General features: G+C 40.3%; 1 protein-coding gene across 3 annotated transcripts in view; it reads left to right on the top strand.

Moving 5' to 3' along the window:
- The window catches only part of LOC117024741 (S-adenosyl-L-methionine-dependent tRNA 4-demethylwyosine synthase TYW1), a 210046-nt gene that overhangs the window by 81921 nt on the left and 100357 nt on the right, over positions 1 to 27768 (top strand). For all 3 annotated transcript variants that reach the window (XM_033110219.1, XM_033110217.1, XM_033110218.1), the window contains exon 11: positions 2472 to 2581. In XM_033110219.1, the coding sequence (XP_032966110.1) occupies positions 2472 to 2581 (110 nt within the window). The remainder of the gene's footprint in view (positions 1 to 2471; positions 2582 to 27768) is intronic.

Below are 27768 nucleotides of genomic sequence, written 5' to 3'. Positions count from 1 at the left end.
CTCTCACACTGTAGTGTTATTATTGTCTCTGCATTATTCCGGCTTCTCACACAATGTGGGGATTCCCCGGAGGGCGGGCTTCTCCTCTGTGAACAATTTGCCTGGGTCATAGGGCTCTGCGTCCCTGTGGGGATGTGGAGAGCTTTTGAAGTTCCAAAGCTCTTCCTGCAGCAGATTTAGAGCCCGTTTGTTTCAGCGGTTCTGTTTACTCCCATAGCGATCCGCCCAGATAGGTGGGGACAGGTGCGAGGTGGCCCAGAGCAATGGCAGCGACCACCACCACAGCCAGTCCTGCTTCCACAGTTCCCTCCCTTTTGCCGGAACTAGTTGGGCTGCGAATCTGTGTCTGCGGACCACAGTTCTCAGAACTGCAAATATTCTGTTCTTTTGATCTGACACTGCTACTGTTTCGCTTCTGGCACCAGACAGGTGAGGGCGGGGCGAGCTTTGGGAGGGTAAGGAGGGGGCGTCTAGTCTCAGTGCCTAAGGCTTCCGTTCTCTGCGGCAGTGAGGGCTTAAACCACCGTTTTCAGCCTTCTTCCCTCAGTCTTTGCCCAGAGGTCTCTGCCATGAGCGTTGGGTTCAGCCGTGTTATATGCTGTCCCCTCAGCTCTGTGGGCCATAAGCGGAGCCCTAGCAGTCCGAGTTCTTCCCTCTCCCGCAGCTGCAGTAGTTCCGGGATGCAGCGAGCTCGGAGCACTGAGCTAGGTCTGTGTCCTGCACCGTGCAGCTCCGTCTCCGCACTTCTCCCTTCCCTCCTCCCCTGCTCATTCAATTTGCCCACCTTTAGATGAATTCAGTAGTGAGCCTCTTTGTCTTACCTGTCTGCTGTGCAGCTAGTCATTTGTGGAGTTATTGTTGTTGAATTTGTTGTAAATTCCAGGGGAGAGTTTCAGAGGCTCACCTCATGCCGCCATTTTTATGACGTCTTAGCGTCTTTTCTTATACCTGTTGGTAATTGTATTTTCTATGTCTTATTTGCAGAAATATTCAGGTTCTATGCCTATTTATTTATTATTTATTTATTTATTTCTACTGAGTTAAGAGTTCCTTATGTACTCTTATATTAACCACTTATCTAACATTTGATTGGCAAATAGTTTCTCTCATAGGTTGCCTTTTCACTGTGTTGATTTTTCTTTCTTTCTTGTTTTTATTCTTGGTCTCGATATAATTTGTAGTTTGTTTTAAGGCAAATGAACTTAAACTTCCCCCAGATATTTTGATGTGTTCTTGCTCTGGTAAGATAAATAACAAATAAATAAATAGGTAAATAAACAAAACCTTAAACCTCCTGAATTAATGAACTTGCTCTACATACCTACGTGTGGAGATAAAATCAATCAAATATAATTCAAATTGGAGGTTTTATTTAAAATTCTATTTGTCAGATCAAAAAGTAGAGAGGGAACAAATAATATTAACTATATTGACTATAGATGCTATAAAGATTAAAGACAAAAAGTGTTGATGAATATTTGAAAATTTGGAAAAATAGTCATATTCTTTGTAAATTTAAATTATCAAACTTAATCAAGAATGTCATTCTGAATAGTTCTATAACCACTACAGTATTGAATTAGTATTTACAAATCATATCAAAAAGAAACCAGGTCTAGATGGTTTTGTAAGTTCTAGGAAACATTCAAGGGAAAGCAATTCTCCAGTTGGCGAGGAAGAGGGAACACTTCCTAACTCATTTTAAGAAGCTAGTGTAACTTTGATACCAACCCAGAGAATAGCATGGAAAACACAAATTACATTGCATTTTCACTCATGAGCATGGATGTAAACTCCTGAACAACATATTAAAATACCGAGTCTAGCACTGAAAAATAATATTGAAAATCATAATTAAGATGGGTTTATTTTTTACAAATATAATTTTTAATTGCTGCTATAGCCAGCTGTGTAATTAATACTGATATACAAAGTGTCATTTGTGTTTTTTATTACATATATTAGACACAGGTTATATCAACTTATATGTCAGTATGTGAATACAAATACTATTTCCTATGTTTCCAACAATTTTTATTGTTTTAAGGAAAGGAAACCTTTTCTTATATGACAAATTTAAAGGTAGTATATACACTTCCAATATGCCCTTCATCCATCTTCCCCTAATGTTAATACCTTACATTACCATAAAACAATTATCAAAACCAAGAAATTAGCATTGATACAATACATTAATGAAACTGGAGACTGTTTAGATTTTGCCAGTTTTCACTCTACTATCATTTTTCTGTTCTAGCACCTTAGTCTTGGCCCTTCTCTTTCCACCCCTCTCTGCTAGGTGTTATGACTGAATTCATTTCCAATTAAATCAGAAAATACAGCTATAAACAGCTAAACATTTAAGGGGAAATCAACTCTGATTTTATGATTTTTTTGGGTACCTCATAGTAGATGATTAGCTGAGATCTTACTTCAGAGAGTACTTGAGAACTTTTGCTTCTTTTTCCTAGGCACCACACCAATCCAGTGGGCACTGAGTGGCGGTGGAAAATGGACCAGCCTGAAATGATCTTAAAGGAAGCCATTGAAAACCATCAGAATATGATCAAGCAATTTAAAGGTATTTATTTTTTTCTCTACAAAGGGATTCTAATAGCATAAATAAAATTGTCAGAGGAATTGCCCTTTGGCAGATTTTCATATAGGGAAGTGAAAACTTTGTAAAATACTGTATACATTTGGCCTTTTTAGCATTTACTGGGTGGCAGAATTTTACTACATCACTATGGATAATGTGGAGGAAATTTTTATTAATATTATCTCTAAGGCATTTATTCATGATGACTTTTATATGCCATATAATGGAAGAACTAAAAAACTTAATTCAAAGCATGGTAATTTAAAATATGATGCTTCAGTTTATAAGTGTTGCCTGGGAATGTATTATCATTCTTCCTAAAAAACTTTTGCTTTGTTCTGTCTTGCTGAGCAGAAAGCAGCCTTATGAATGGAATTTTAGATCATGGGGAAATTCTTAAGTATTGTCAGTTAGGTAGTATTGGGAAATAAATGCCTTATAAAAAAAGAGAGGTAATATTAATAAAAATTCCTTCTGGGGCAGCCAGATGGCTCAGTTGGTTAGAACACGAGCTCTGAACAACAGGATTGCTGGTTTGATTCCCACATGGGCCAGTGAGCTATCCTCTCCACAACTAGATTGAAGACAACGAGTTACCACTGACCTGACGGAGGGATGGCTGGATGGCTCAGTTGGTTAAAGCACGAACTGTTAACAACAAGGTTGCCGGTTCGATCTCTGCATGGGATGGTGGGCTGCGCCTGTGCAACTAAGATTGAAAACGGCAACTGGACTTGGAGCTGAGCTGCGCCCTCCACAACTTGATTGAAGGACAAAGACTTGGAGCTGATGGGCCCTGGAGAAACACACTGTTCCCCAATATTCCACCCCCCAAAAAAATTTCTTCTATATGATCCATAGTGACATAGTAAAATTCTGCCACTCAGTGTCTAGAATTTCCTGAGTTAGTTGTATCTCATACTTCAAGGTATTGGACTTTACTGGAGATTACTAGTTCACAAGCGTTAGAATGAATCAGCACCATCCGGAGGGCTTGTTAAAACACAGATTCCTGGTCTCCTTCTCCAGACAATGATTTAGTAAGTCTGAGGTAGGGACCAAGAACATGCATTTCTAACAGATTTTCAGGTGGTGGTGTGTTGTTGAACTGGGGACCACACTTTGAGACCCACTACTGTACATAGATATGGTAGGCCATAAAGTGATGGCTTCGAAAAGACAGCTGCAGATAATGAAGTGAAATTGTTAGGTTCTCTGTTACATCTCTTTGCTTCTGTCTCCACCTACCACTCGTAAGGCCTGGTCTCCTATATTCTCCTTTTCTTTCATTTGCAACAATAAAAAATGAATTCCGATCAAGGTGATTTTGATATAGGCATTTTTGTGGTACTGACATGTGGGTCCTTATAAACCCCAGTATTAGCCTTCTGAAGATCTGTGGATTCTTTTATGCAAAGAAATTTGTTGTGTCAGGTCACTGCTGCTTGAGGTTATAGTGCTTCCGATGTGTGTTTTTTCCAACACCACCAAGCAGTTCTCCAGTTCTCAGCAGACACTGACTGGGTATCCTACAAACTTAATTCAATTCTGACACTCTCTGAACAAGCATCAGACCTCACAAGTAGAAGGTTCAGCTGTACAAAACTGCCCCCACTTCAGACACCAATCCCAACTCCAGGTTGTTACCTGTGCTTCTACCTACTGGCTATAAATGGAAGGTTCCCACAACCTCCTTCTCAGATTTGATTAATTTGTTAGAGAAGCTCAAAGAAGAACTCAGAGACACATTTATAGGAAGTCCTCATTTAACGTTATCCATAAGTTCTTGGAAACTGACTTTGAGTGAAACATCATAGTATAAGGAAACCAATTTTATCACAGACTAATTGCTAGAAGCAATAGTTAAATTCCTACAGTATATTTCTGGTCACAAAAACATGACCAAGCTTCAATAAAAACCCCAAACACTTCTATTATTAAACATTGAAATAAATGTGAGCTATACATACTTTTAGGAAAGATTAATAAAAACACGTAAGATAATTATTTTCTAACCCGCTTAATCCAGTTCAGAGTCGTGGAAGTGGGAGGCTGCAGCCTCTCCCTACAGCTCAGGGCACAAGGTAGGAACCCTCCCTGGACAGGACACCCTTCCATTTTGGGTGCACTCACACGCACCCACACTCACCAAGACTGGGACCTTTTATTTTATTTTTTTAAATTTTCTTTTATTATTATTTTTTTAATTTATTGGGGTGACAATTGTTAGTAAAATTACATAGATTTCAGGTGTGCAATTCTGTATCACATCATCTATAAATTACATTGTGTGTTCACCACCCAGAGTCAGTTCTCCTTCCATCACCATATATTTCATCCCCCTTACCCTCATCTCCCACCCCCAAACCCCCTTACCCTCTGGTAACCACTAAATTACGATCCCCAGATTAATTTTCAAACCCCGTGGCCATCTTGTGGTTACTGATTATTTTCTAATCCCCTCACCTTCCCCCTTAACCCCACCCCCCCGCCCATCTAGCAACCCTCAGTTTTTCCTCTTTGTCTCGAAAACTGTTTCTGATTAGTTCATTCACTTATTCTTTTCTTTAGATTCCGCATATAAGTGAGATCATATGGTACTTATCTTTCTCTGTCTGACTTATTTCACTTAACATAATGTTCTCTAGGTCCATCCATGTTGTTGCAAATGGTAAGATTTCTTTCTTCTTTATGGCTGCGTAATACTCCATTGTATAAATGTACCACATTTTCTTAATCCAGTCATCTACCGATGGGCATTTAGGTTGTTTCCATGTCTTAGCTGTTGTGTATAGTGCTGCAATAAACATAGGAGTGCATAAAGATTTTTGAATTGGAGTTTTGGATTTCTCCGGATAGATACCTAGGAGTGGAATTACTGGATCATAGGGTAGTTCCATTTTCAGATTTTTGAGATACCTCCATACTGTTTTCCATAGTGGCTGCACCAATCTGCAATCCCACCAACAGTGCACAAGCGTTCCCTTTTCTCCACATCTGCGCCAGCACTTGTTGTTTGTTGATTTATTGATGATAGCCATTTTGACTGGGGTGAGGTGGTATCTCATTGTGGTTTTTATTTGCATTTCTCTGATGGTTAGTGAGGTTGAGCATTTCTTCATATGTCTGTTTGCCATCTGTATGTCCTTTTTAGAAAAATGTCTCTTCAAGTCCTCTGCCCATTTTTAATTGGGTCGTTTGTTTTTTTGGAGTTGAGTTGAGTGAGTTTTTCATAGATTTGTGATATAAATCCCTTATCAGATATATCATTGGCAAATATTTTTTCCCATTCAGTAAGATCCCTTTTTGTTTTATTGATGGTTTCCTTTGCTGTGAAAAAACTTTTTAGTTTGATGTAATCCCACATGTTTATTTTTTCTCTTACTTCCCTCGCGCGAGGGGATATATCAGTAAAAATCTTACTCCGGGTAATGTCTGTGAAGTTTCTTCCTATATTTTTTTCTAGGTATTTTATGATTTCAGATCTTACATTTAAGTCTTTAAGCCATTTTGAATTTATTTTTGTATATGGTGTAAGGAGGTGGTCCAGCTTCATTTTTTTTGCATGTGTCTGTCCAAGTTTCCCAGCACCATTTATTGAATAGACTGTCTTTACCCCATCATACATTCTTGCTTCCATTGTCGTAGATTAAATGGCCATATAGACATGGATTTATTTCTGGACTCTCTATTCTGTTCCATTGATCTATGTGTCTGTTTTTATGCCAGTACCATGCTGTTTTGATTACTGTAGCCTTGTAGTATAATTTGAAGTCAGGTATTGTTATACCTCCCACTTTGTTCTTATTTCTCAAGATTGCTGAGGCTATTCGGGGTCTTTTATGGTCCCATATAAATTTTAGGATTATATGTTCTATTTCTGTGAAAAACGTCATTGGTAGTTTGATAGGAATTGCATTGAATATGTATATTGCCTTAGGCAGTATGGACATTTTAACTATATTAATTCTTCCTATCCATGAACATGATATGTGTTTCCATCTATTTATATCTTCCTTCATTCCTTTCTTCAGTGTCTTATAATTTTCTGAGTACAGATCATTTACTTATTTGGTTAAATTTATTCCCAGGTATTTTATAATCTTTGGAGCAATTGTAAATGGGATTGTTTTTTTAATTTCTCCTTCTGATGTTTTATTATTGGTATATACAAATGCAACTGATTTCTGAATATTAATTTTGTATCCTGCTACTTTACTAAATTCATCTATCAGCTCTAATAGCTTCTTGGTGGAGTCTTTAGCGTTCTCTCTATATAGTATCATATCATCTGCATACAATGATAACTTTACTTCCTCCTTACCAATTTGGATGCCTTTTATTTCTTTTTCTTGTCTGATTGCTGTGGCTAGAACTTCCAGCACTGTGTTGAATAGAAGCGGAGATAGTGGGCAACCTTGCCTTGTTCCTGATCTTAGGGGGAATGGTTTTAGCTTTTCCTCATTGAGTATGATGTTAGCTGTGGGTTTGTCATATATGGCCTTTATTATGTTGAGATATGATCCCTCTATTCCCACTTTCTTAAGGGTTTTTATCATAAATGGCTGTTGGATTTTATCAAATGCTTTTTCTGCATCTATCGATATGATCATGTGATTTTTATTTTTCATTTTGTTAATGTGGTCTATCACATTAATTGATTTGCGGATGTTGAACCACCCTTGCATACCAGGGATGAATCCCACTTGATCGTGGTGAATGATCTTTTTAATGTATTGCTGAATTCTGTTTGCTAATATTTTGTTGAGGATTTTTGCATCTATGTTCATTAAAGATATCGGCCTGTAGTTTTCTTTTTTTGTGGTGTCTTTGTCTGATTTTGGGATCAGGGTGATAGTGGCTTCGTAAAAAGTGTTTGGGAGTCTTCCTTCCTTCTGGATTTTTTGGAAGAGCTTGAGGAGAATAGGTGATAATTCTTTTTTGAACGTTTTGTAAAATTCAGCTGTAAAGCCATCTGGTCCAGGGCTTTTGTTTCTTGGAAGATTGTTGATTACTGATTCAATTTCCGTGGTGGTAATCAGTCTATTCAGGTTTTCTGTTTCTTCTTGAGTTAGCCTTGGAAGGTTGTACGCCTCTAGAAAATTGTCCATTTCTTCCAGATTGTCAAATTTGTTGGCATATAGTTGCTCCTAGTAGGTCCTTAAAACTTTTTGTATTTCTGCGGTGTCCGTTGTCACTTCTCCTCTTTCATTTCTGATTTTATTAATTTGGGTCCTCTCTCTCTTTCTTTTAATGAGTGTGGCTAAAGGTTTGTCGATTTTGTTTATCTTCTCTAAGAACCAACTCTTGGATTCATCGATCTTTTGTATTTTTCTGGTTTCTATTTCATTTATTTCTGCTCTGATCTTTATTATCTCCTTCCTTTTGCTCCCTTTGGGCTTATTTTGCTGTTCTTTTTCCAGATCCCTTAAGTGTGAAGATAAACTGTTGATTAGTGATGTTTCTTGTTTCTTTAGGTAGGCCTGCAAAGCTATGAATTTCCCTCTTAGGACTGCTTTCGCGGCATCCCATAGATTTTGGGTCGTCGTGTTTTCATTTTCGTTTGTCTCGAGATATCTTTTGATTTCTTCCTTGATCTCCTGCTTGACCCATTCATTATTTATTAATAAGTTATTCAGCCTCCGTGAATTGGTATGTCTTCCAGTTTTTTTCCTGTAGTTCATTTCTAATTTCATAGCATTGTGATCGGAGAAGACAATTGGTATGATTTCAATTTTCTTAAATTTATCAAGACTTGTTTTGTGGCCTAACATATGGTCTATCTTGGAAAATGTTCCATGTGCGCTTGAGAAAAACGTGTATTTTGCAGCAATGTGGTGAAATGTTCTGAAAATATCGATTAAATCCAAGTGGTCCAATGTATCATTTAAGGCTGTTGTTTCCATATTGATTTTCTGTCTGGAAGACCTGTCCCTTGTTGTCAGAGGTGTGTTGAAGTCCCCTACTATTATAGTGTTACTGTTGATCTTTGTCTTTATGTCAGTCAGTACCTGTTTTATATATTTAGGTGCTCCTATGTTCGGTCCATAGATGTTTACTAGGGTTATGTCCTCTTGTCGGATCGATCCCTTTATTATTATATAGTGCCCATCTTTATCTTTTAATATGTTCTTCATTTTAAAGTCTATTTTGTCAGATATAAGTATTGCAACTCCAACTTTTTTCTCGTTTCCATTTGCATGAAATATCTTACTCCAACCCTTCACTTTCAGCCTGTGTGTGTCTTTTGTTCCGAGGTGAGTCTCTTGTATACAGTATATACAAGGGTCTTGCTTTCTTATCCTGTCAGGCACCCTATGTCTCTTGATTGGAGCATTTAATCCATTTACATTTAAAGTGATTATTGATAGATACATAGTTATTGCCATTTTTAAATTTGTAGTTAGGTTGTTTTGATCTTTCTTCTATTTACAGAAGTCCTTTTAGTATTTCTTGCAATGCTGGCTTGGTGGTAATAAATTCCTTTAGCTTATTTTTTTCTGGGAAGCTCTTTATCTCTCCATCAACTTTAAATGATAGCCTTGCTGGATAAAGCAATCTAGGTTGTAGGCCTTTGTTTTCCATTACTTTGGGTAGCTCCTGCCACTCCCTCCTGGCCTTCAATGTTTCTGTAGAAAAGTCATTTGATAGTCTTCTGGGAGTTCCCTTGTATGTAACCCTCTGTCTTTCTCTTGTTGCTTTTAGGATTCTCTCTTTGTCTTTAAGCTTTGCCATTTTAGCTATAATGTGTCTTGGTGTGGACCTGTTTGGATTTATCCTGGTTGGAATTCTCTGCACTTCCTGGGTTTGTATGTTGGTTTCCTTCATCAGGTTGGGGAAGTTTTCGGACATTATTACTTCACATATGTTCTCAATCCCTTGCTTCCTCTCTTCACCTTCTGGTATTTTTATGATGTGCATGTTGTTGCGCTTGATGTTGTCCCAGAGGTCTCTTAAGCCATCCTCATTGTTTTTCATTCTTTTTTCTTTCTGTTGTTCCGTTTGGGTGATCTCTGCTACCTTGTCTTCTAAGTCGCTGATTCGATCCTCTGCTTCATCTAACCTGCTGGTAATTCCTTCAAGTGAGTTCTTAATTTCGGTAATTGTGTTCTTTAGTTCTAACTGGTTGTTCGTTATGATTTCTGCATCCTTCTTTATGTCTTCTCTAAGCTCCTTAAACATTCTTATCACCAGTGTTCTGAACTCTGTCTCTGAAAGGTTGGTTACGTCTGCTTCATTTGGTTCCAGTTGTGGAGGTTTCTTCTGTTCTTTTATTTGGGACGTGTATCTTTGTTTCCCCATTCTGGCTGACTCTCTGTGTTTGTTTTGATGTATTAGGTAGATCCCCTAGAGTTCTTAGTTCTTGCTAGGTTATCTTATGTAGTATGTGTCCTTTATATTTGACTTGCACTACGTCGTTCTTCTCCTCTGTGTGTGCTCCAAAGGTGACTCTTGTGTTGTGTATATTGTCCTGTTCAAGAAGATCTTTAATTGCTTTTTGCTTGTGAGTAGGTGGGGTTAACTCCTGGGCTGTCTCGTTGTGAGACTTGGCTCTGCCCCCCGCAGGGCGTTCTGCTGCGTGAGGGTTGACCACTTAAATGTGGTTTGGCCTCTATGGGCTCTAATGCCTGCAGAGAATTCCCTCTGGGTGTGTGACTTGTAGGTCAAACCCAGTAGTACTCTGGTTTGGTCTGGAGTTGGCCTCTGGGTATGTTGAATCTTGTGCCTCTTAAGCTGGTCCCTGGTAAGGCAGTTTCAGAACAAAGCAAATCACCCAGCACAACAGCAACAACAACAACAAAGAAAAATATCAAATACATTCACATGTAAAAACACCCGATAACCCCCACTCGACACAGGCAAAGATATCAAAGATATAAAGACAAAGCAAAACAAAACAAAACAAAGCAAAACAAAAAGCAGTGACAGTCTTGGCTTAAGCCCACCAAGTAATGTCCAGGTTGTCCTCTGCTGTACCAAAGAGCCCCCTGCTTATTGCGTAGGCAGAGCCGGTCACCTGGAGCCCAGGGTGACCTTGGGACTGTAGATTTAAATGCGTGGGCCTGAGGGGTCTGGATGATAGTTTTTACAAAGTTAGTGCAGTTTCTGCCCTTGCCTGCACATATGGACATTGAGAGTAGCCCCACCAGCCCCGTGTCCACTACTCCTGAGTCTTAGGGCACTTCTTCAGTGTGTGTGTGTATATTGGTGGGGGTGCGGGCGGGAGATTTCTGAGCTGCTGAAAGCCCAGAGCTGCGTCTGCCTTGCTGCTGATCCCTGGGAGTGTCTCTGCAGTTGCACTTGCCCCGCCCTAGGTAGGCCAGAAAGGGTGGGCGTTGGGGATGGAGGGGTCTTCTCTCTCCCAGCCCAGCTGTGTCACCCTCTTCCCGCAGGCCAGAAAATGTGGTGGCTGGGGGTGGAGGAGTCACCCTCTTCCCGCAGGCCAGAAAAGGTGGTGACTGGGGGTGGAGGAGTCTCTTCTCTCCTAGCCCAGCCAAAATCACACACTTCCCAGTCTCCCTGGGTCAGGGCTGCCTGTCAGGCTTCCCAGAGCCTGAGCACTACTACGGCTCCTCTGTAATCTGACACTACTCCCCAGTTCAGGGGCAAGTTTAAGTCTCTGGAAGGGCGGGGGTAGGGTTGGAAGGGGGGGGAGGGGCCCAGCTATGGAGTCTGTGTTCTTTGTCCGCCCCAGGGCCCACTGGCCGTCCTCCCGGCTGGAGAAATCAGCCCTGGGACACAGGGAAAGAGCCCACCTCCTGGTCTCTGTGCTCTCCGTTCCGCCCTGGGATCCTGTGCGTGTCCGGAACTGCGGGTGCCACCGTGGTTTTCGCCGCCGCCGGCTGAGACCCCGCCATGGGCTGGGATTTCCCCTCCGCTGCTGCCGCCGCCGGCCGCACCTTTTCACTCCGCTCCCTTCCTTCCTTCCCCTGCTCACCCAATTAGCGCACCTTCAAGTAATTTCAAGTAATCCTTCCACGAGTCTCTTAGCTGATCTGTGTGATGAGCAAAGAGTTCTTTGATGGGTTATAGGTCCCGTTTGTAATAAGATCCGGAAGAGAACTCAGAAAGTTCGCCCTGCTGCCGCCATTCCTATGACGTCAAGACTGGGACCTTTTAGACACACCAATCCACCTAACGTGCACAGCTTTGGGATGTGGGAGGAAACTGGAGTCCCCAGAGGAAACTGGAGTCCCAGGGGAAGAGTCACACAGACATGAGGTACACATACAAACTGTACACAGACAGCAGCCCTGACTGGGAATCGATTTTTTTCTCAATGTTATAACAATGACGTTGAATGGAACTACGTTATCCAAGGACCTGCTATACTTACGTTTACCAGTTTGCTGTAAAGGATTTTATAGACAATATGGATGGACAGGCAGATGAAGAGTTCATAGGGGGAGGTCTCGGTCGTTTCTTAGCCCAGGAGCTTCTGTCCCCATGAAACGGGTGCACCACACTCCTGACATGTGGATGTATTCACCAACCTGGAAGCTCATCAAATCTTGTTCAAGAGTTTTTATAGAGCTTAATCTGTAGGTTTGTAGCCCCCTCTTTCCCTTTCAGTGCGGCTGAAAATTCCAACCCTCTAATCATTTGGTCTTTCTGATGACCAGCCCCATCTTGAGTCTATTTAGGAGTCCTACCCTAAGTCACCTCAGTAGCATAAACTTGGACATGCTCAAAAGGGGCTCCTTATGAATGACAAAAGATGCTCCTATCACTTAAAATCACAAGGGTTTTAGGAGCTTCGTGCCAGCAACCCAGAACAAAGACCAAATATACTTATTATATCACATTACCTCTTGTTACTGTTCTTGTTTCTTATGAGAAATTGAGAAAAGTAATGCAAATAATGATTCGAGATTAGTAGTAATGTATCAGTAGTCAATAATTATATCATTATTTTATTCTTTTTCAATTTTCTAAGGAAAGTTGACCTGTACATATTTGTGTGTGTCTATGTGATGTATTTTTGTACATCTGCAAAGATGCTAATAAATATTTTAATATTTCATCTTGACTTTTACCCTGAAATACTTTTTTGTTTTTAACAAATTTCTTTCTCCTTAAAGGAGTTTCTCTTTTCAGTCTTTTGGAAATTAAATGAAACTGTTTGGTGAAGAACTAGTAAGTCTACACATCTACTAGCTTTTCTTACTTATTGTTGACTTACTGAATATTATTGATCGTTGATCTTCAAATAAACTGTATGCCTTTTAAATAAATTTCAAGGCAAAGTCCTGTTTTCTTTTCGATAGTGTATTAGTCAGAGTTCTTCAGAGAAACAGTCAACAGGATGTTGTGTGGGAGGCTGTGTATGTATAGAGAGAGAGACAGGGAGAGAGAGAGATTGATTTAAGGAATTTACATGTTATAGTGCAGGCTTGGTGAGTCCAGGAAAAAAAAATGTGATGGGTTAGACCAGTAGGCTGGAGATCCAAGAAGAGTTGCAGTTTGAATCCAGAGGCCATCAGCTGGCAGAATTCCTTCTAGCATGGACGAGGTCAGTCTTTGTTCTATTAAGGTTTTCAACTGATTGGATGAGGTTCATCTACATTCTGGGTAATCTGCTGTACTCAAAGTCCACTGATTTAAATGTTAATCTCATCCAAAAGAGACTTTCACAGAAACATCTTGAATAAATTTTGACCAAATATCTGGGTTCCGTGGTCCAGCCAAGTTGATACTTAAAATTACCATCTCAGAGGTAGTAATATCAGAAGCAGGCAAATGCCAGTAATTTTATCTTTATAGTGTAGTACTTACAGAGCCAATTAAACACTTAAATAATGGGATGGTGACTGACGATGTATGTTTCCTGGACATCTGAGAATCTCCCTGAATGAATTGTTCCCCAGGCATTATGTGTGGGAATAAGCAGCCATGAGCAGTAGGCATTCATTTTTTTCCATTCTGAGATGTCCTTGACACAGAATGACAATCTGTTTTGATAGTAATTCTTCTGACATGAACATTTTTGCAAATGTACTTTAAATGAAAATAAGTAATGAATAAATCATGAGGCAGACTTTATTCACGTTAATAACATGTGTTAGGCGAGTTCAGTGTGTACATGTTCTTTGTTATGTCGACCCTGAGAATGAATGTGCCTGGTGAGGACTCCTGGTGACTAATTGGATTCAAACTTATAAACAGAGTCTAGTAGTCATTGCTAAACAAAGGCCTCTCATATTCTCTGCACTTCTGGGAAAAGCTGCACTGAGCTGCCTGCCTCCTGCACTGTGTTGCTGACCTCTCAGCGGACCATTGTAAAGGAGCTCCTGGATTCTTAAACCAACTAATGGGCTGAAGACCTGCCCCAGCTAATTGGGGCTGTGCAATGATACCCTCTTTGCATTTTTACCAGTCAGTCAGAGTGGCTACATTCTGACCAATCAGAACAAAGTGCTATTTGGACCAATCAAATATATTTAGGTCCCCAGTATAATTGTGTTTTGGTCAATTTCTCCCTTTAGTTCTGTTGGTACTTGCTTGGTGTATTTTGGTGCTCCTTCATTGGGGGCATAAATATTGATGACTGTTACGTCTTCTTGTTGTATAGTCCCTTTACCATTATGAAATGTCCATCTTTGTCTCTTGTTACCTTTTTTATCCTGAAGTCTGTTTCATTGATATCAGTATGGATACACCTGATTTTCTCTGGATACCATTTGCTAGGATTGTCAATTTCCACTGTTTCACTTTGAGTCCCTGTAACTCAGATGTGTCACTTGGAGGCACATCTAATTATTAAAGGATGAATACATAATCTGTAAGAATCCAGAGTTCTTTTGAAAACTGGTGATGGTCTGCAATACTTAAAAGATCAAACTGTTAATTGTTTTCTTTTTAAAAATATAACTTGGAAAAAAAGATAGAATTTTAGTAGTTCAGAATGTTGGTATGTTTTCCATCTTGGCTCTCTGCAGAAAGTAACTGTTGAAATTGATGGTTGTTTGTTTTATTGTAGACAATCACTAGGCAACATGATTTTATAACTCCACTCAGTCTTTATCAATGGTTATAGTCTGACGTTTTCTTTTTTATAAAGTCGAATTGGTCCTGTAGTCAGTGAAATCTCTGTGTTCTGTCTTTCATTGTTCCCTAGGTGATAGGATATAAATAAAACAGGCCACCTTCATTTCTGGATTGTCAGACTAAGGATAATGAGGCTGACGATGTAGGAATATTTCTCTGTGAGTCCGCAAATGATGGAGGGGACTTTGAGTGAGGCCAGGATTGTGTCTGGTGAGACAGAAGAAGGAAACACGGACCCAGGAGAGAGAAAGAGTTTTAAAAAGATGATAATTTATTGAAAGCAAAGGGTCAGAGCTCTTGAGCAGGAGGGTGTCCCGAATGGGGGTGCCCAGTGACTGAGGCAAAAGTTCTTGGTTTTATACCTTCCCTTTTCTGCATGAGGAAGGGGGCTGGAGCCTTCTAATGGAATTCATCCATCAGGTTAGTTCTGGAGTGAAGGAGACATTCCAGAACTTGGACTTTCAGGGTATGGCTGCTTTTTTGTTTATTCCACCAGGGAATAAACTACCTAGCAACATTCCTGTCTACTTAGCAACATACTAACTAACCTGTCTCAATTCCCCGTCTGAAGACGTAACCCTAACTGCTGTTAGGGAATAGGGGCAACAACCGCTCTGGCTACTTCAGGCTGAGGAGGGGCGTAGTAGGGAGAGACCAGCAGCTAGGGCTAGTCCAGAGGTCTGTCTAAGGGTCCCCGGTAGATGAGCAGATCCAGATGAGGGTTTTGTTGCTTTGGAGGTTGTTGTAGCCAGCTAGCGAGTAGTTCACACACAGAGATGCACCGTAGGCAGCAGCAAGAGATAATTCCTATAATAATGAATAAGAGAAATATGAGAAAGGCTTCTTTAGTCCCGTTGATCTAGGAAGCGAGGAAGTAAGGAAGGAAAAATCTAGACCGAAGAATCTTGTTTTTAATTTAATATTGGAAACTATATTATGAATTTGTTGAACTTTACCTTTAATTAACTTTGAATTATCAGAGAGATTGAAACAGCATAACCCTTTAAACTTTTTACATCCTTGATTGTGTTTGAGAAGTAGGTAATCTATGGCAGCTGTTTTTGAGAACTGTTTTTTCTGACCTGTCCTAACTCTTGTCTCATGGCATGGATAGCCTGTGAGGTAGATTAAAGCACTGACTGGAGCAACTACTGAAATTAACACATTAATTGGCCGGAGTTACAGCTCTTTTTCTTTTACTCAGTTCTAGTATTTGGGTGAGAGCTTTTAGCCCATCTAGTTGTGTGCTGGCCCCAGAGGGAAGGCTTGTATTTTCTAAGATATTATATAGAGTGACTATAGTATATCCAGCCGTTGGTATGTCATTTTTTATAAAAGAGCTCTCAAGTGAAGAGCATCCAATCTGGGTTGTCTAGGGGTGTTTCTTGTAAATCTGCTCTGGCAGCATAGGTTTGTATTAAAATTTGTTGGCAGTCATGAGTTAATTCTTCCTCTGTCTTGGGAGGAAGGTGGCAGGATTAAGGGTGGAGCAGGTCGGTATTTGGATTACAGGACTTTCTAATAAGAGGGCCTTATACCTCAGGAGAAGGCTATCAGTGAACCAATGACTATTATTAGTATTCAAAAGTCCTCGAATGTGATGGGGGGCAAAGACGGTTAAGTCCTGTCCCGTCGTGAGCTTGGTGGCTTCTGGAACCAGGAGGGCAGCTGTAGCTACGGCCCGGAGGCAAGCTGGCCAGCTGCGTGATATGAGGTCCAGTCCTTACTTAAATAGTTCTAGAGTCCTTTTTAAATTTAATTTGTTTATTTTACATTTTCTTTAAGGTATAGACCAATGATAAGAAACAAGCTGAGTAAAATGAGCCCAAACCTGGGGGCTGTCTTTATCTTTATAAAAGCAGTTTTCAGAGGAAAAGGCCCAGAGTGAGCAGTTGAGACAGAATAAATGGCTTCTATATTAATTAGGAAATTAATAGGCTTACCTGCCACGTCAGGGTTACCCTCAGTTTTACCTCCTGTGATGAGAATAGCTTGGGAGCCACTGGGAACTTCAGGCCCAACAGTGATGACCGTCATTTTGGGGGAGGGAGTTGGTCCCTGCTCCCTTCAGAACAAGGGGTACTCTCTCCTGTAGTGCCCTTTGGTCTGTACAGGGGGCACAGCTGTTTTGGAGGTCTAGTGGTCTGGGCTTCCACATCCAAAGCAAGCTCCTTTATCTGACGCTTTCTCTCTGGGGCTTTGGAGTGCCTTGAGGTGACTTCAGCCCTGGGTTGTCTATAACTGTGGCCAAAAGTCTGGCCTGTCTCTGGTCTCATCCTCTGGTCTCACTGTTCCTTTATTCCTCGTTTTTCTGTCTTGGCTGTTAAAGACATTTAAACAAATTCCTGGCCTTCTCTAGGATCTGAGCCTCTTAATCAGGGATGTAACAGTGGGTCAGAACCATTAGAATTCCTGTCAGTTAGGGGAAAACATCAGGCTAAGTTTCCTCATATTGGCCTATAGCTGATACCAAGGAAGGTACATGTGCTCTAGCAGTTCTGAAATATAGAAGTTTACTTAATTATTAGCAAGACTTAGTTTTTAGATTTGATTTTTGAGTAACCAAGGACCTGACTGAGAAAATATAAAATGCAGAAAATTATTTTGTGTCACCCCAATAAACTTGAATTAAAAAAAAAAAAGAAAGAAAGAAAATTATTTTGGTGACATATATAATCTTTGTTTTTTTTAGGTAGAAAACTTTTTCATAATGTCAGTAGCAGACCAGTAGTCTAACAAACTTTATCTTACTAGAGAGAGAAAAGTTAACTTTTATTTTGTACCAGCTTACTTTTGAGATTTAAATTTACTTAGTTAATTGTATTTGGCTTAACCATATATAAAACTCTCAAAACTTCTCACAAACCTTCTACAACTTTCCCAGTCCCTCTTAGTTTGTCTCTTTTCACTCATTCAGAAATAACCATCTTTAGGACAAACTGTTTTCTTTCACTACCTTCAAAAATGTATTTCTTATACCTTCCTTGAAAACACACACCATTTTCTTCCATGTTAGAATCCATAACCTTCAGAACCTTAATTTTTACTGACAACCAAAAGCAAGCAATTAGCACTTCCACTGGCAAATACAGGAATATACTTGGCAACCTTTAAAAGCATAGGCTTTTGTAATAAAATATAAGATATATTTATTAACAGATCTTAGTTTATCTCTTAATATTCCTGTGACAAGAAGCCAGAAATAGATGAACTTAGACCTACCTAATAATTAACACCTCAGTATTTTCTTATTTTGAAATACCTAGATATTTAATAATTTTTATCATTTAACACAACTTAGTAAAACTGAAATTTTAAGTTACCAACAGATGGTGAGAAACCTTGTCCAAACATCCACACTATATTATTACTGAAAAGTTTTATGTTAACATTTTATTAGTTCCTAACTCTGTGAGATCCCAAAGTAAATAAGCTAAGCTATTTTCTTGACAAATTCTGCAACAGAGATAACATGATTTTAAAAGTAGGCTTATTTAGAATGTTAGTAGGCCATTTTCCTTACAATGAATCCCATTGCAAGTGGTCCCTGCAGGACTTAGAATTAGAGCAGCGGAGTAAGGGGGAGGGGTCTGGCTTGAGAATTAGCCGCTTGGTTTTTAAAAATGCTACTTTTTTCCTTTAGTTACCTCAGCCTCAGGCATTCTTGTTTATAGGTGGATTAGTAGATGGATGTGTGTTGAAGGGTCCTCAAGAGAGGAGAATCCTACTGGAGGTTCCTTTGGAGGAGTCCCTTTAGGAGGGGTCTCCCTAGCGAGAGTCTCCTTAGAAGGAGTCTCCCTAGGATGAGTCCCCTTAGGAGAAGTCCCCCCAGAAGGGGTCTCTTTAAGAGGAGGGAGGCAAGAGATCACGGCCAAAAGAGCCGGGTCAACTCTACATTTCTTACGGAGATCTGGGTTGTCCCTCGAGGTGAAAAAAAGCCTGAACATATGGAACTTCTGACCATTTGCCCTCCTGTCTGCAAAACAGGACTAGCTGCATGATAGTATTGTAATTAATAATTCCCTCAGAAGGCCAAGTCTCCCGGTCTTCCAACGTGTATTTAGGCCAAACCTCTGAACAAAAGAAAACCTGGCGCTGCTTCTTCAAAGTCTGAGGGTCAAATTTGTCCCAATTTTTCAAGATGAAGTTCAGGGGGGTGTAGGCCCGTGAGGGCTGATTACCATCTGAAAGGGAGAAAAAACAGAAAGGCGTCCCATCCCTTCGCAATTCATCTCCCACAACTTGGTCTAGGACGTCTCCTAGAAACGTGGGCCACAGACACTGCGCTGCCGGTTGTGAGGCAGGTGGGTAGACACAGCGTGCCAGGATTTATTTGGGCTTACCTGGGCGGCCCGGCCTGTGCCTCCGCTGAGCGCTAAGCCAAATTTGTGTATGTATGACCCCGCCTGAATGTCTGGCGCTGGCCCACAGGCCAATAAAGGCTGTGGCCGGTAATGAGGTGCTTTAAAGTGGAGGGAGTATATACTTAAAGCTTGTAGGGATGGCACACGGCCTAGGTGAGAGGGAGGGGAAGGAGGCCCTGAAGCCCAATATGTGAGGGGGACAAAAAGACATATCTGACGCCCCAAAAGGCTTTGGACAAGGCTGTTTCCTTAAGGAAAAATGAGCCCAGAATATGTTGGGCCTCCTTAAAAAGTTTGCCAGGTGGTGGCTGAGGTGGCCTGGCAGGCGGTGCTCTGGAGGAGCTGCGCTCTTGTGGCCCCTCCCTCTCCGCTGTTGCAGCCAAGCTGAGCTGGGGGCGGAGCCAGGCAGCAGAGAAGTCCCCGGGGTCCCCAGAGGAGTATAGCGATTGAACTGAAGAGATGAAAAATCAAGTCTCCAGAGAGACACTATGCCATACAAACATAGATCTTGCTGGTACTTGGATTTGTCTTGAGCCCGGCAGGTCCTAAATGACTTGTTTCAAGACCGGATTATCCTGTCACGGGAGTTTTCAAGCGGTGGACACCCTAATTGCCATTTAACTGTCCAGCCCGTTCCCGCAAAGGATGGCAAACAAAAGAAGTTTAGGAAAGTGAATGAGAGGTTTTGGGGTCCCCTAAAAGGAGCTTACCTCCTGGCTGGCTTGTTAAAATACGTTACTGGAGAGTGTTGAGGAGGTCTCACAGGGAAGGGACCCCGGACCAATGTCTCAAGAGCTGAGGAGAGACAGTGACAGGGTGAAAGAACAGCAAAGACAAAGGAGTCATCCTGCTGGCACCCTTACGGGCAGTCGGGCTGGGAAGAGACCAGAGGGACCTTTGGGACCCACCACAGAGTAGCGACAGCCAGGGTACCTCAGTTGTCCGCAAAGGCCCACAGTCCTGGCCAAGCGCCAGTATTCATTCTCATGGAAAGGAAAAAGGCAGCAGAAGGATAGGAGAAACTAGCAGAGAGGGGGAGGGAAGCCTCCGAATGGCACCCTGACGGGCAGTCGGGCTGGGGGAAGATCCAGGGAATCTTTGGGACACACCAGAGTAGCTACGGTCAGAGTCCTGCAATTGCTTCCAAGGGCCATTCACTTCAACCGCATGCCATCTTTGGGCTTTACTCCACCTGAGAGAGAGAGCAAAAGAAAAGGCAGTTGGACTGTGGCTGACATTCCTCGGGTTCAGTGCCGGAGGGGATCAACCAGAGCCCTTCTTCAAGACATGCTCTCCGAGACTTAAGGTTGGCAGCCACACTAGTCGCTTTTAAATGGCTGATGGAGGCCCGATATTCGTGCCACAAGAGAAAGAGACAAAAAATTACGAAGGCCCATAGGGTGGGCAAATAGAAAGGCACAAATAATATTTACCTCTCCTTCAGTCCTGGACACAAGCCCCCAAATGATGTAGGAATATTTCTCTGTGAGTCTGCAAATGATGGAGGGGACTTTTGAATGAGTGCCAGGATCGTGTCTCGTGAGACAGAAGAATGGAAACACGGACCCAGGAGAGGCAAAGAGTTTTAAAAAGAGGATAGTTTATTGAAAGCAAAGGGTCAGAGCTCCCGAGCAGGAGGGGGTCCCGAATGGGGGTGCCCAGTGACTGAGGCAAAAGCTCTTACTTTTATACCTTCCCTTGTCTGCTTGGGGCAGGGGGCTGGAGCCTTCTAATGGAATTCATCCATCAGGTTTGTCCTGTTTGCTCATCCTGAAGGGATTAACGAAATAACACATTCCTATCTATCAGATCTGCTCCTTTGTCCGGCCAGAAGGGATTTGAGATAATTTATTAACCTCAAGGCGTGTTCTCATGTCTTTGACCTGGAGTAAAGGAGACATTCCAGAACTTGGACTTTCAGGATATGGCTGCTTTTTTGTTTATTCCACTAGGGATGTCCCTGTCTACCTAGCAACATACTAACTAACTTGTCTCACTAAGGCAAGTCACGGTACCTCTTCTGAACCTAGTACCCCCGGGTGCAGCTCTGCAATGGATCCCACTTTTGAACTCTAAAGATGCAGAAATGTAGCTCTAGGTGTCATTTCAGCCCCTGGTGGAGAGTCTGTTCCCTGTCTTCCCCAAATCTGAACTCTTCAAGAGATTGGCCTGGAGAAGAGGCTTATCTCATGGGATAAGGTTACTCATCATTCACAGATGCTCTGCAGGAGGCTAGTTCTCTTTCTCCCACTCCTATATTAGAGTTTCTCTGTTAGAGTCCCAGTACTATCGCCCTTATTCCCTTGTGGCTTAAAAAGGTAAAATAAAAAAACCAAAAGGAAAAGTTTTCCTAGTTTCCCTGGTTGGATCTTGGGATACATTTTCCTGTGGGAAAAAAATTGAATTTGATTAAGTATTGAATTTGAACTTGATATTAAAATAGATTTATTAGTACTATAGTTTAGGTATACTAGAGATTAATTTGATATTTGGGGAGTTTGAATGGTAACTTAATCTTTATTTTAATAATATTGTATCTGGGAATATGAATTTCAGGTTTAAACAGAAATGCTTAGAACAGATTTCTATAAATTGGAAATTACAGGCAGTTTTCAAAGGTTTGAAGCCGTTTCCTTCCTAGTTTGTTATATTCTCGGTATCTCCACTTCAGCCTCTTTTTAGAGGTCCCTTCTTAACTAATTAACTTCCCTTACTCTGGCTTGGAGTCCTTTGTTTTACAGGGTGATTTCTTGTCCCTGTGATGAACACTTGCTCTGTCCCATGGATCTAGTTCAGTCCTTTTATGATTTTATTTTTGGGTAGGACGATAATTGTTATGAGTATTGTTGCTTCTGAGTTTCCCCGCTTTAGCTGAGTGGCCAGCCTAGAACAGACTTTGAAGATATTTTGATTTTTTTAAATGCTGACCCTTTGTGCTTCTATTCTCAGTTCTGAGGGCAATTAGTCTTTTCAGTTATTTTGTTGAATTATTAAACCATGTTTCTTCTCATGACCTTTACTAGCTTTCCTTTTATACACATGCAAAATTAACTTTATATTGATTACAAGTGGGTCAGAATTTCACTGCAACTCAGCATCTTTTTTATAATGCTGCCTGTACCCCTCTAAATATCACCACTGCAGGGAGAAGTAGTTCCCAAAGAATGGGGTTGAGATTTCTTTAGCTCAGTTTCCCATCAGTTCAGCAGACATCAAGTGAGTGAACACTGTTTATTAGAATGTCATTGGTGCTGAAGATGAAAAGATGAAAAAGACATTATGTGTTGCTAGGTGTTATTATTATCTATAGTTTAAGCTAGACATAAAGTAATGAAAACATAAAAGATCTCCAACAGATGGTTTTCACAAACGAGGTATGCTAAAGCACACATCAAAAAGAAATGCGCAGGTCGGGAAGAGAATACCACCTGCTAATTTTTTTCTGAAGCTTATTATGAAAAATCTTACAGTGGAAGTGGCTATATGAAAGATATATGTGACATTTATCCAGGAGGGGTTCTTAGGAAATTTCTTGGCCAGGACCTGGATTGTTATAGAAGAAAGGAGAGAATATTTTATTTCAGATTGGTACAGTCTTTAGAAATAGGAATACTCATATATATCAATCATACATAAAAAGTAAGACATAAGGAAATATTCAGAATAAAGATTTATTATTAACCAACTCGCCCCCCCCCACCAAAAAAGAAATAGGAATACGCTATGCTTAACAATATATTTATATCTGTGTTATTTAGCTTATTACTACAATATTAGAATGAAGTATCTGGAATTTTAAGTTTTTGCTTTGGCATCTTTCAATGAGATGAGGTATGCTTCCTAGTTAATCTAATGACTGTACTAATTGTTCAGGATAAGGAAAATGTCAGAAAACATGCTTCAGAAACAAACAAACATACAAAAACAGAATAACAAAGCAAAGCAGAGTTTACTTGTGAAAGAAATATGGTTTAGGGAAACATGGAGAATAGATTGTGTGTGTGTGTGTGTGTGTGTGTGTGTGTGTGTGTGTGTGAGACACAGTGGGGAATATTCCTATAGATTTCCTACTGAAATGTAGTGTCTGCTGTCCTTGCTTCACGACTTCTTTCCGTTAGAAATTTAGAGGATGTCTTATTTTCTGACACATTTCTTTAGGACAGTGAAGGAAGGCATGAGGTTGAGTCCCTGAGGGCCTTGTTTGGGGAAGAACACTGTAATAGCCTTTGGCATTTAACACAAAATAGAAATGTGCTTTTTGAATAAGAGAACCAAGATTTTATATAGTCTTAAGGCCTTACTTTGGAGAAAATTAGCCCCTTCCCCCTGTGTGAGTACTAAAACCTTTCAGGGAAAAAGAAAAGCATAGTTTTTAAATCCTAGCATCATTAATCTAAAAAATTTACCCACTAGGTTTTTTAAAAATGAAATTATCTATATTTTTATTTAATCCACTTAGTGTGAATATTTCATCGTTTCTTTTTTTATTAAATTTGTTGGGAGTAACATTGGTTAGTAACATTTAAATTTCAAGTATACAATTCTGTATAACATCATCTATATATCACATTGTGGGCTCACCACACAGAGTCAGTTTTCCTTCCATCACTATGTAGGTATTTGACCCCCTTTACTGTCTGCATCTCCTCCCACCCCTTTTCCCCTCTGGTAACCACCATACTGTTCTCTGTGTCTATGAGTTTGTTTGTTTTGTTTGTTTATTGCTTTCTATTTTATATTCCACATATGGGTGGAGTCATATGGTTCTTGACTTTTTCTATCTGACTTGTTTTGCTTAGCATGATGATCTCAAGATCCATTTATGTTGTTGCAAATGGCAGTATTTCATCTTTTCTTATGGCAGAATAGGATTCCACTGTGTATATATACCACATCTTCTTTACCCAATCATCTATCCAAGGACACTTGGATTGTTTCCATGTCTTAGCTACTGTGAACAGTGCTGCAGTGAACATAGAGGGGCATATATACATGTATATCTTTACGTATAAATGTTTTCAGATTTTTTGGGGTAGATACCTAGATCACGGATTGCTGGGTCATATGGTAATTCTATTCTTAATCGTTTGAGGAACCTTCATACTGATTTCTGTAGTGACTGTACCAATTTACATTCCCACCAACAGTGCAGGAAGGTTCCTTTTCCTCCACAGCCTCTCCAGTCTTCTTGGGAAAAGTGTTCAGGTCCTCTGTCCATTTTTTAATTGGATTGTTTGTAATTTATTGTTGAGTTGCATGAGTTCTTTATATATTTTTTATTAGCCCTTATCAAATAGTTTGCAAATATTTGTTGTTTGCAAATATTTTTTCCCATTTGGTTGTTGGCCTTTTTGATTGTTTTGCAGAAGTGTTTTACTTTTATGTAGTCTCATTCATTTGTTTTTGCTTTTACTTCCCTTGCCTTTGGTGTCAATATCATAAAATCCTCTCCGAGATCAAGTTTAGTACCTATGTTTTCTTCTATGTATTTTATTTTTTGGGGTCTTATATTATGTCTTTGATCCATTTTGAGTTAATTTTGGTGCATGGCGTCAAATAGCAGTGTAGTTTCATTCCTTTGCACATGGTTTTCCAATTTTCCCAACACCATTCATTGTAGGGGCTTTCTTTTCTCCATTGTATGGTTTTTGCTCCTTTGTTGAAAATTAGTTGCCCATACACATGTGGGTCTATTTCTGGGCTCTCAGTTCTGTTCCATTGGACTGTGTGTCTGTTTTTTTGACAATACCATGCTGTTTGATTATTGTAGTTTTATAGTATAATATGAGGTCAGGGAGTCTGATACCCCCAGCTTTTTCCCCCCTCAGGATTGCTTTGGCTATTCAGTGTTCCATACAAATATGATGGATCTTTTTCTTCTACATCTTTGAAATATGCCATTGGGATTTTGATGGGGATTGCATGAAATCTGTATATTGCTTTAGGTAATATGGTCATTTTGACTATGTACATTCCTACAATTCGTGAATGCAGAATGTCTTTCCATTTCTTTGTGTCTTCTTTGACAAATGTATTGTAGTTTTTAGTGTATAGGTCCTTCACCATCCTTTAAAGTTTATTCCTAGGGTTTTTTTTGTTGTTGCAATTGGAAATGGAATTTTTTTTCTCATTTCTGTTTCTGAAATTTCATTGTTAGTATATAGGAATGCAACAGATTTTTCTACATTGATGTTATTTCCTGCAACTTTACTATATTTTTTTAATGCTCTTACCTCCTTTAACCTTTATATTGAAATGTATATTACCCTATTCTTAACAAGAGTTGCCATTTCCTGCTTCTGTCTATGTGTTAGTTATCTTACTCATAGTTTTGTGTCCTTTTGTCTCTTTGTTTCAGATAGAACAGCACCCTTCAGTATTTACTGAAATGCAGTACTTGTGTGTTGATAAATTCCCTCAGCTTTTGTATACCTGGAAAAGTCTTTATATCTCCTTCATATCTAAGGGATAACTTTGCTGGATGTATTATTCTTAGCTCGTAATTTCTCTCTTTCAACAATTTGAACATTTGATTCTACTCTTTCCTAACTTGTAGAGTTTCTGCTGAAAAAAATCTGATGATAATTTAGTTGACTTTCCTTTTTATGTTACTGTCTTCTTTTCCCTGGATGCCTTGAGGATTCTTTCTTTGTCATTAATTTTTGACAGTTTCAATATAATGTGCTTTGGAGAAGGCCTTTTTGGATTGAGGTAATTAGGTGTTCTATTTGCTTCTTGGATTTGAGGACCCAGTTCTTTTCATAGGTTTGGGAAGTTCTCGTTGATTATTTGTTTGAATAGGCTCTCTGTGCCGTTCTACCTCTCTTCTATTTTTTTGGTGTACCCTGGATTCTTACAGTGCTCTTTCTGATGGAGTCAGATAGTTCTCATACTGTTCTTTTTTGTTATTGTCACTCTCAAATCTCTCTTGTTCAATCTGTCATTTCTGGATTTCTATCTTCTATGTCACTAATTCATTCCTTCACCTGGTCAGCTCTATTTCCTAATCTTTCTAGTTCATTCTTTATCTCTTTCATTGAATGCTTCAGCTCCAGAATTTCTTTTTCTTTTCTTTCTTTCTTTCTTTTTTTTATTTTTATAGTTTTAATCTCTTTGGTGAAGTACTCCTTTTGTTCATTGATTTTATTTCTGAGTTCGTGTAGCCTTTGTGTAGCCAGAAGCCTGTGGCAGAACAGTATCAGGACAGTATCTGAGTTGACCCTGCTGCCTCTGCCTGGCTGAGCCATGATGGGGTGGGCAGGGGGATGCGAGTTTGCATGTCTGCTGTTCTGTTCTGTCCAGTGGGTTTAGCAACAGTGAGTATAGACCACTTATGCTGTCAAGTTTTCTTGACCCTTTTGCAATCTGCTGAGTGATGATTTTACTGCTAGGTGGACCACAGAGGGACAGGGTGGGAGGGTTCCTGTGACTGCAGAATCTTTTATCCATTGCTGGTGGGCTGTGTCACACTGCGACCCTTTGTACTGCTACTCTGCTCCTGACCCTGGGCCCAGCCTCAATGTGTGTTAGCCACCGACACGAGATTACTGTCTATACCCCTCTGGTTTTCCCAGTGGGATTGTATCCCGACCCTTCACTGGTATCACATCTGATGGGTCAGTGGGAAGTGCTGAACAGTACATGGCTTCCGTCTTTGCCCTTCCCGAACCCCCTCCACTGTTTGCTCAGATACACCCATTGGGTGTATCTTATGTCTCAATGCACGGGTCTCTCAGACGTGTTTGTATATTGAGCACAGAATCCTTTGTTGAATTATAGATGTCCAACTTGTAACTTCAAGGGAGAGACTTGGAGGTCCTCTCACACTGCCATGCTGCTAATGCCACTCCCCACAGGACATATTTTTGTCTTGGTTTTTATTTGTTTTTAGGTTGTCTAAGTGGTTAGGTATGATGTTTTTAGTTGTAGTTCTCAGAGAATAAGATAGCATTTTATTTTTCATTTTTAAGTTTTTCTCCTTCTTCCCCTAGCTTCTCTTTGGCAGTGTCCTTTGCTGGCCCCTCTTCCTTTCCCTAGATGTGTGAGTATCCTCGGATGCTATACGTACTACCTTGGTAATCTTACTCAGCCCCTTGGATGGAAATGCCTTTCATTTGCCAAAATGTTTATTGCCACCCAGTCCTCTCTCCCAGAATCCAAACTTGAATGAATGGACACATATTCAGATATCCAACAGACATATCAAACTTCTCATGTCTAAAACTGAATTCATGGTATTTACCTCCTTGCCCCCATTACTTATTATCCCCAAGGCATTCCTTTTTTTTTTTTTTTTTTTTTTAATTGGGAATATTGGAGAACAGTGTGGTTTTCTAGGATGTCAAGTCGTTGTTTTCAATATAGTTGTGGAGGGAGCAGCTCACTGGCCCATGTGGGAATCGAAGCGGCAACTTTGTTAAGAGCTCGCGCTCTAACCAACTGAGCCATCCAGCCGCCCGCCCACAAGGCATTCTTTATTTTAGTTGATGGTGACTGTTGCTTAGGCCAAACACTGTGGAAATCGTGGACACATCTCTCTCTTGTACTGTATGTATGTCCAGTGCACGAGAGAAGCCTGCTGATTGGACCTTCAAACTCGATCCAGCAGATGGTCCCTGCGTGCTGCCTCTGCTGTCACCACCTTGGTCCAAGGTGCTATCATTTCTTGCTTAGATTATATAATAACTTTTGGCAGACTAGCCTCTCTCCTCACCCCTCTGTTCCCAATATAGCACCCAGTGTGATCCATTTAAACAG

Source organism: Rhinolophus ferrumequinum, chromosome 7, assembly GCF_004115265.2.
Source record: "Rhinolophus ferrumequinum isolate MPI-CBG mRhiFer1 chromosome 7, mRhiFer1_v1.p, whole genome shotgun sequence".
Lineage (NCBI taxonomy): Eukaryota > Metazoa > Chordata > Mammalia > Chiroptera > Rhinolophidae > Rhinolophus > Rhinolophus ferrumequinum.
Note: the sequence above shows the minus strand (reverse complement) of the source record. Positions and strands in the feature narration are given on the sequence as shown.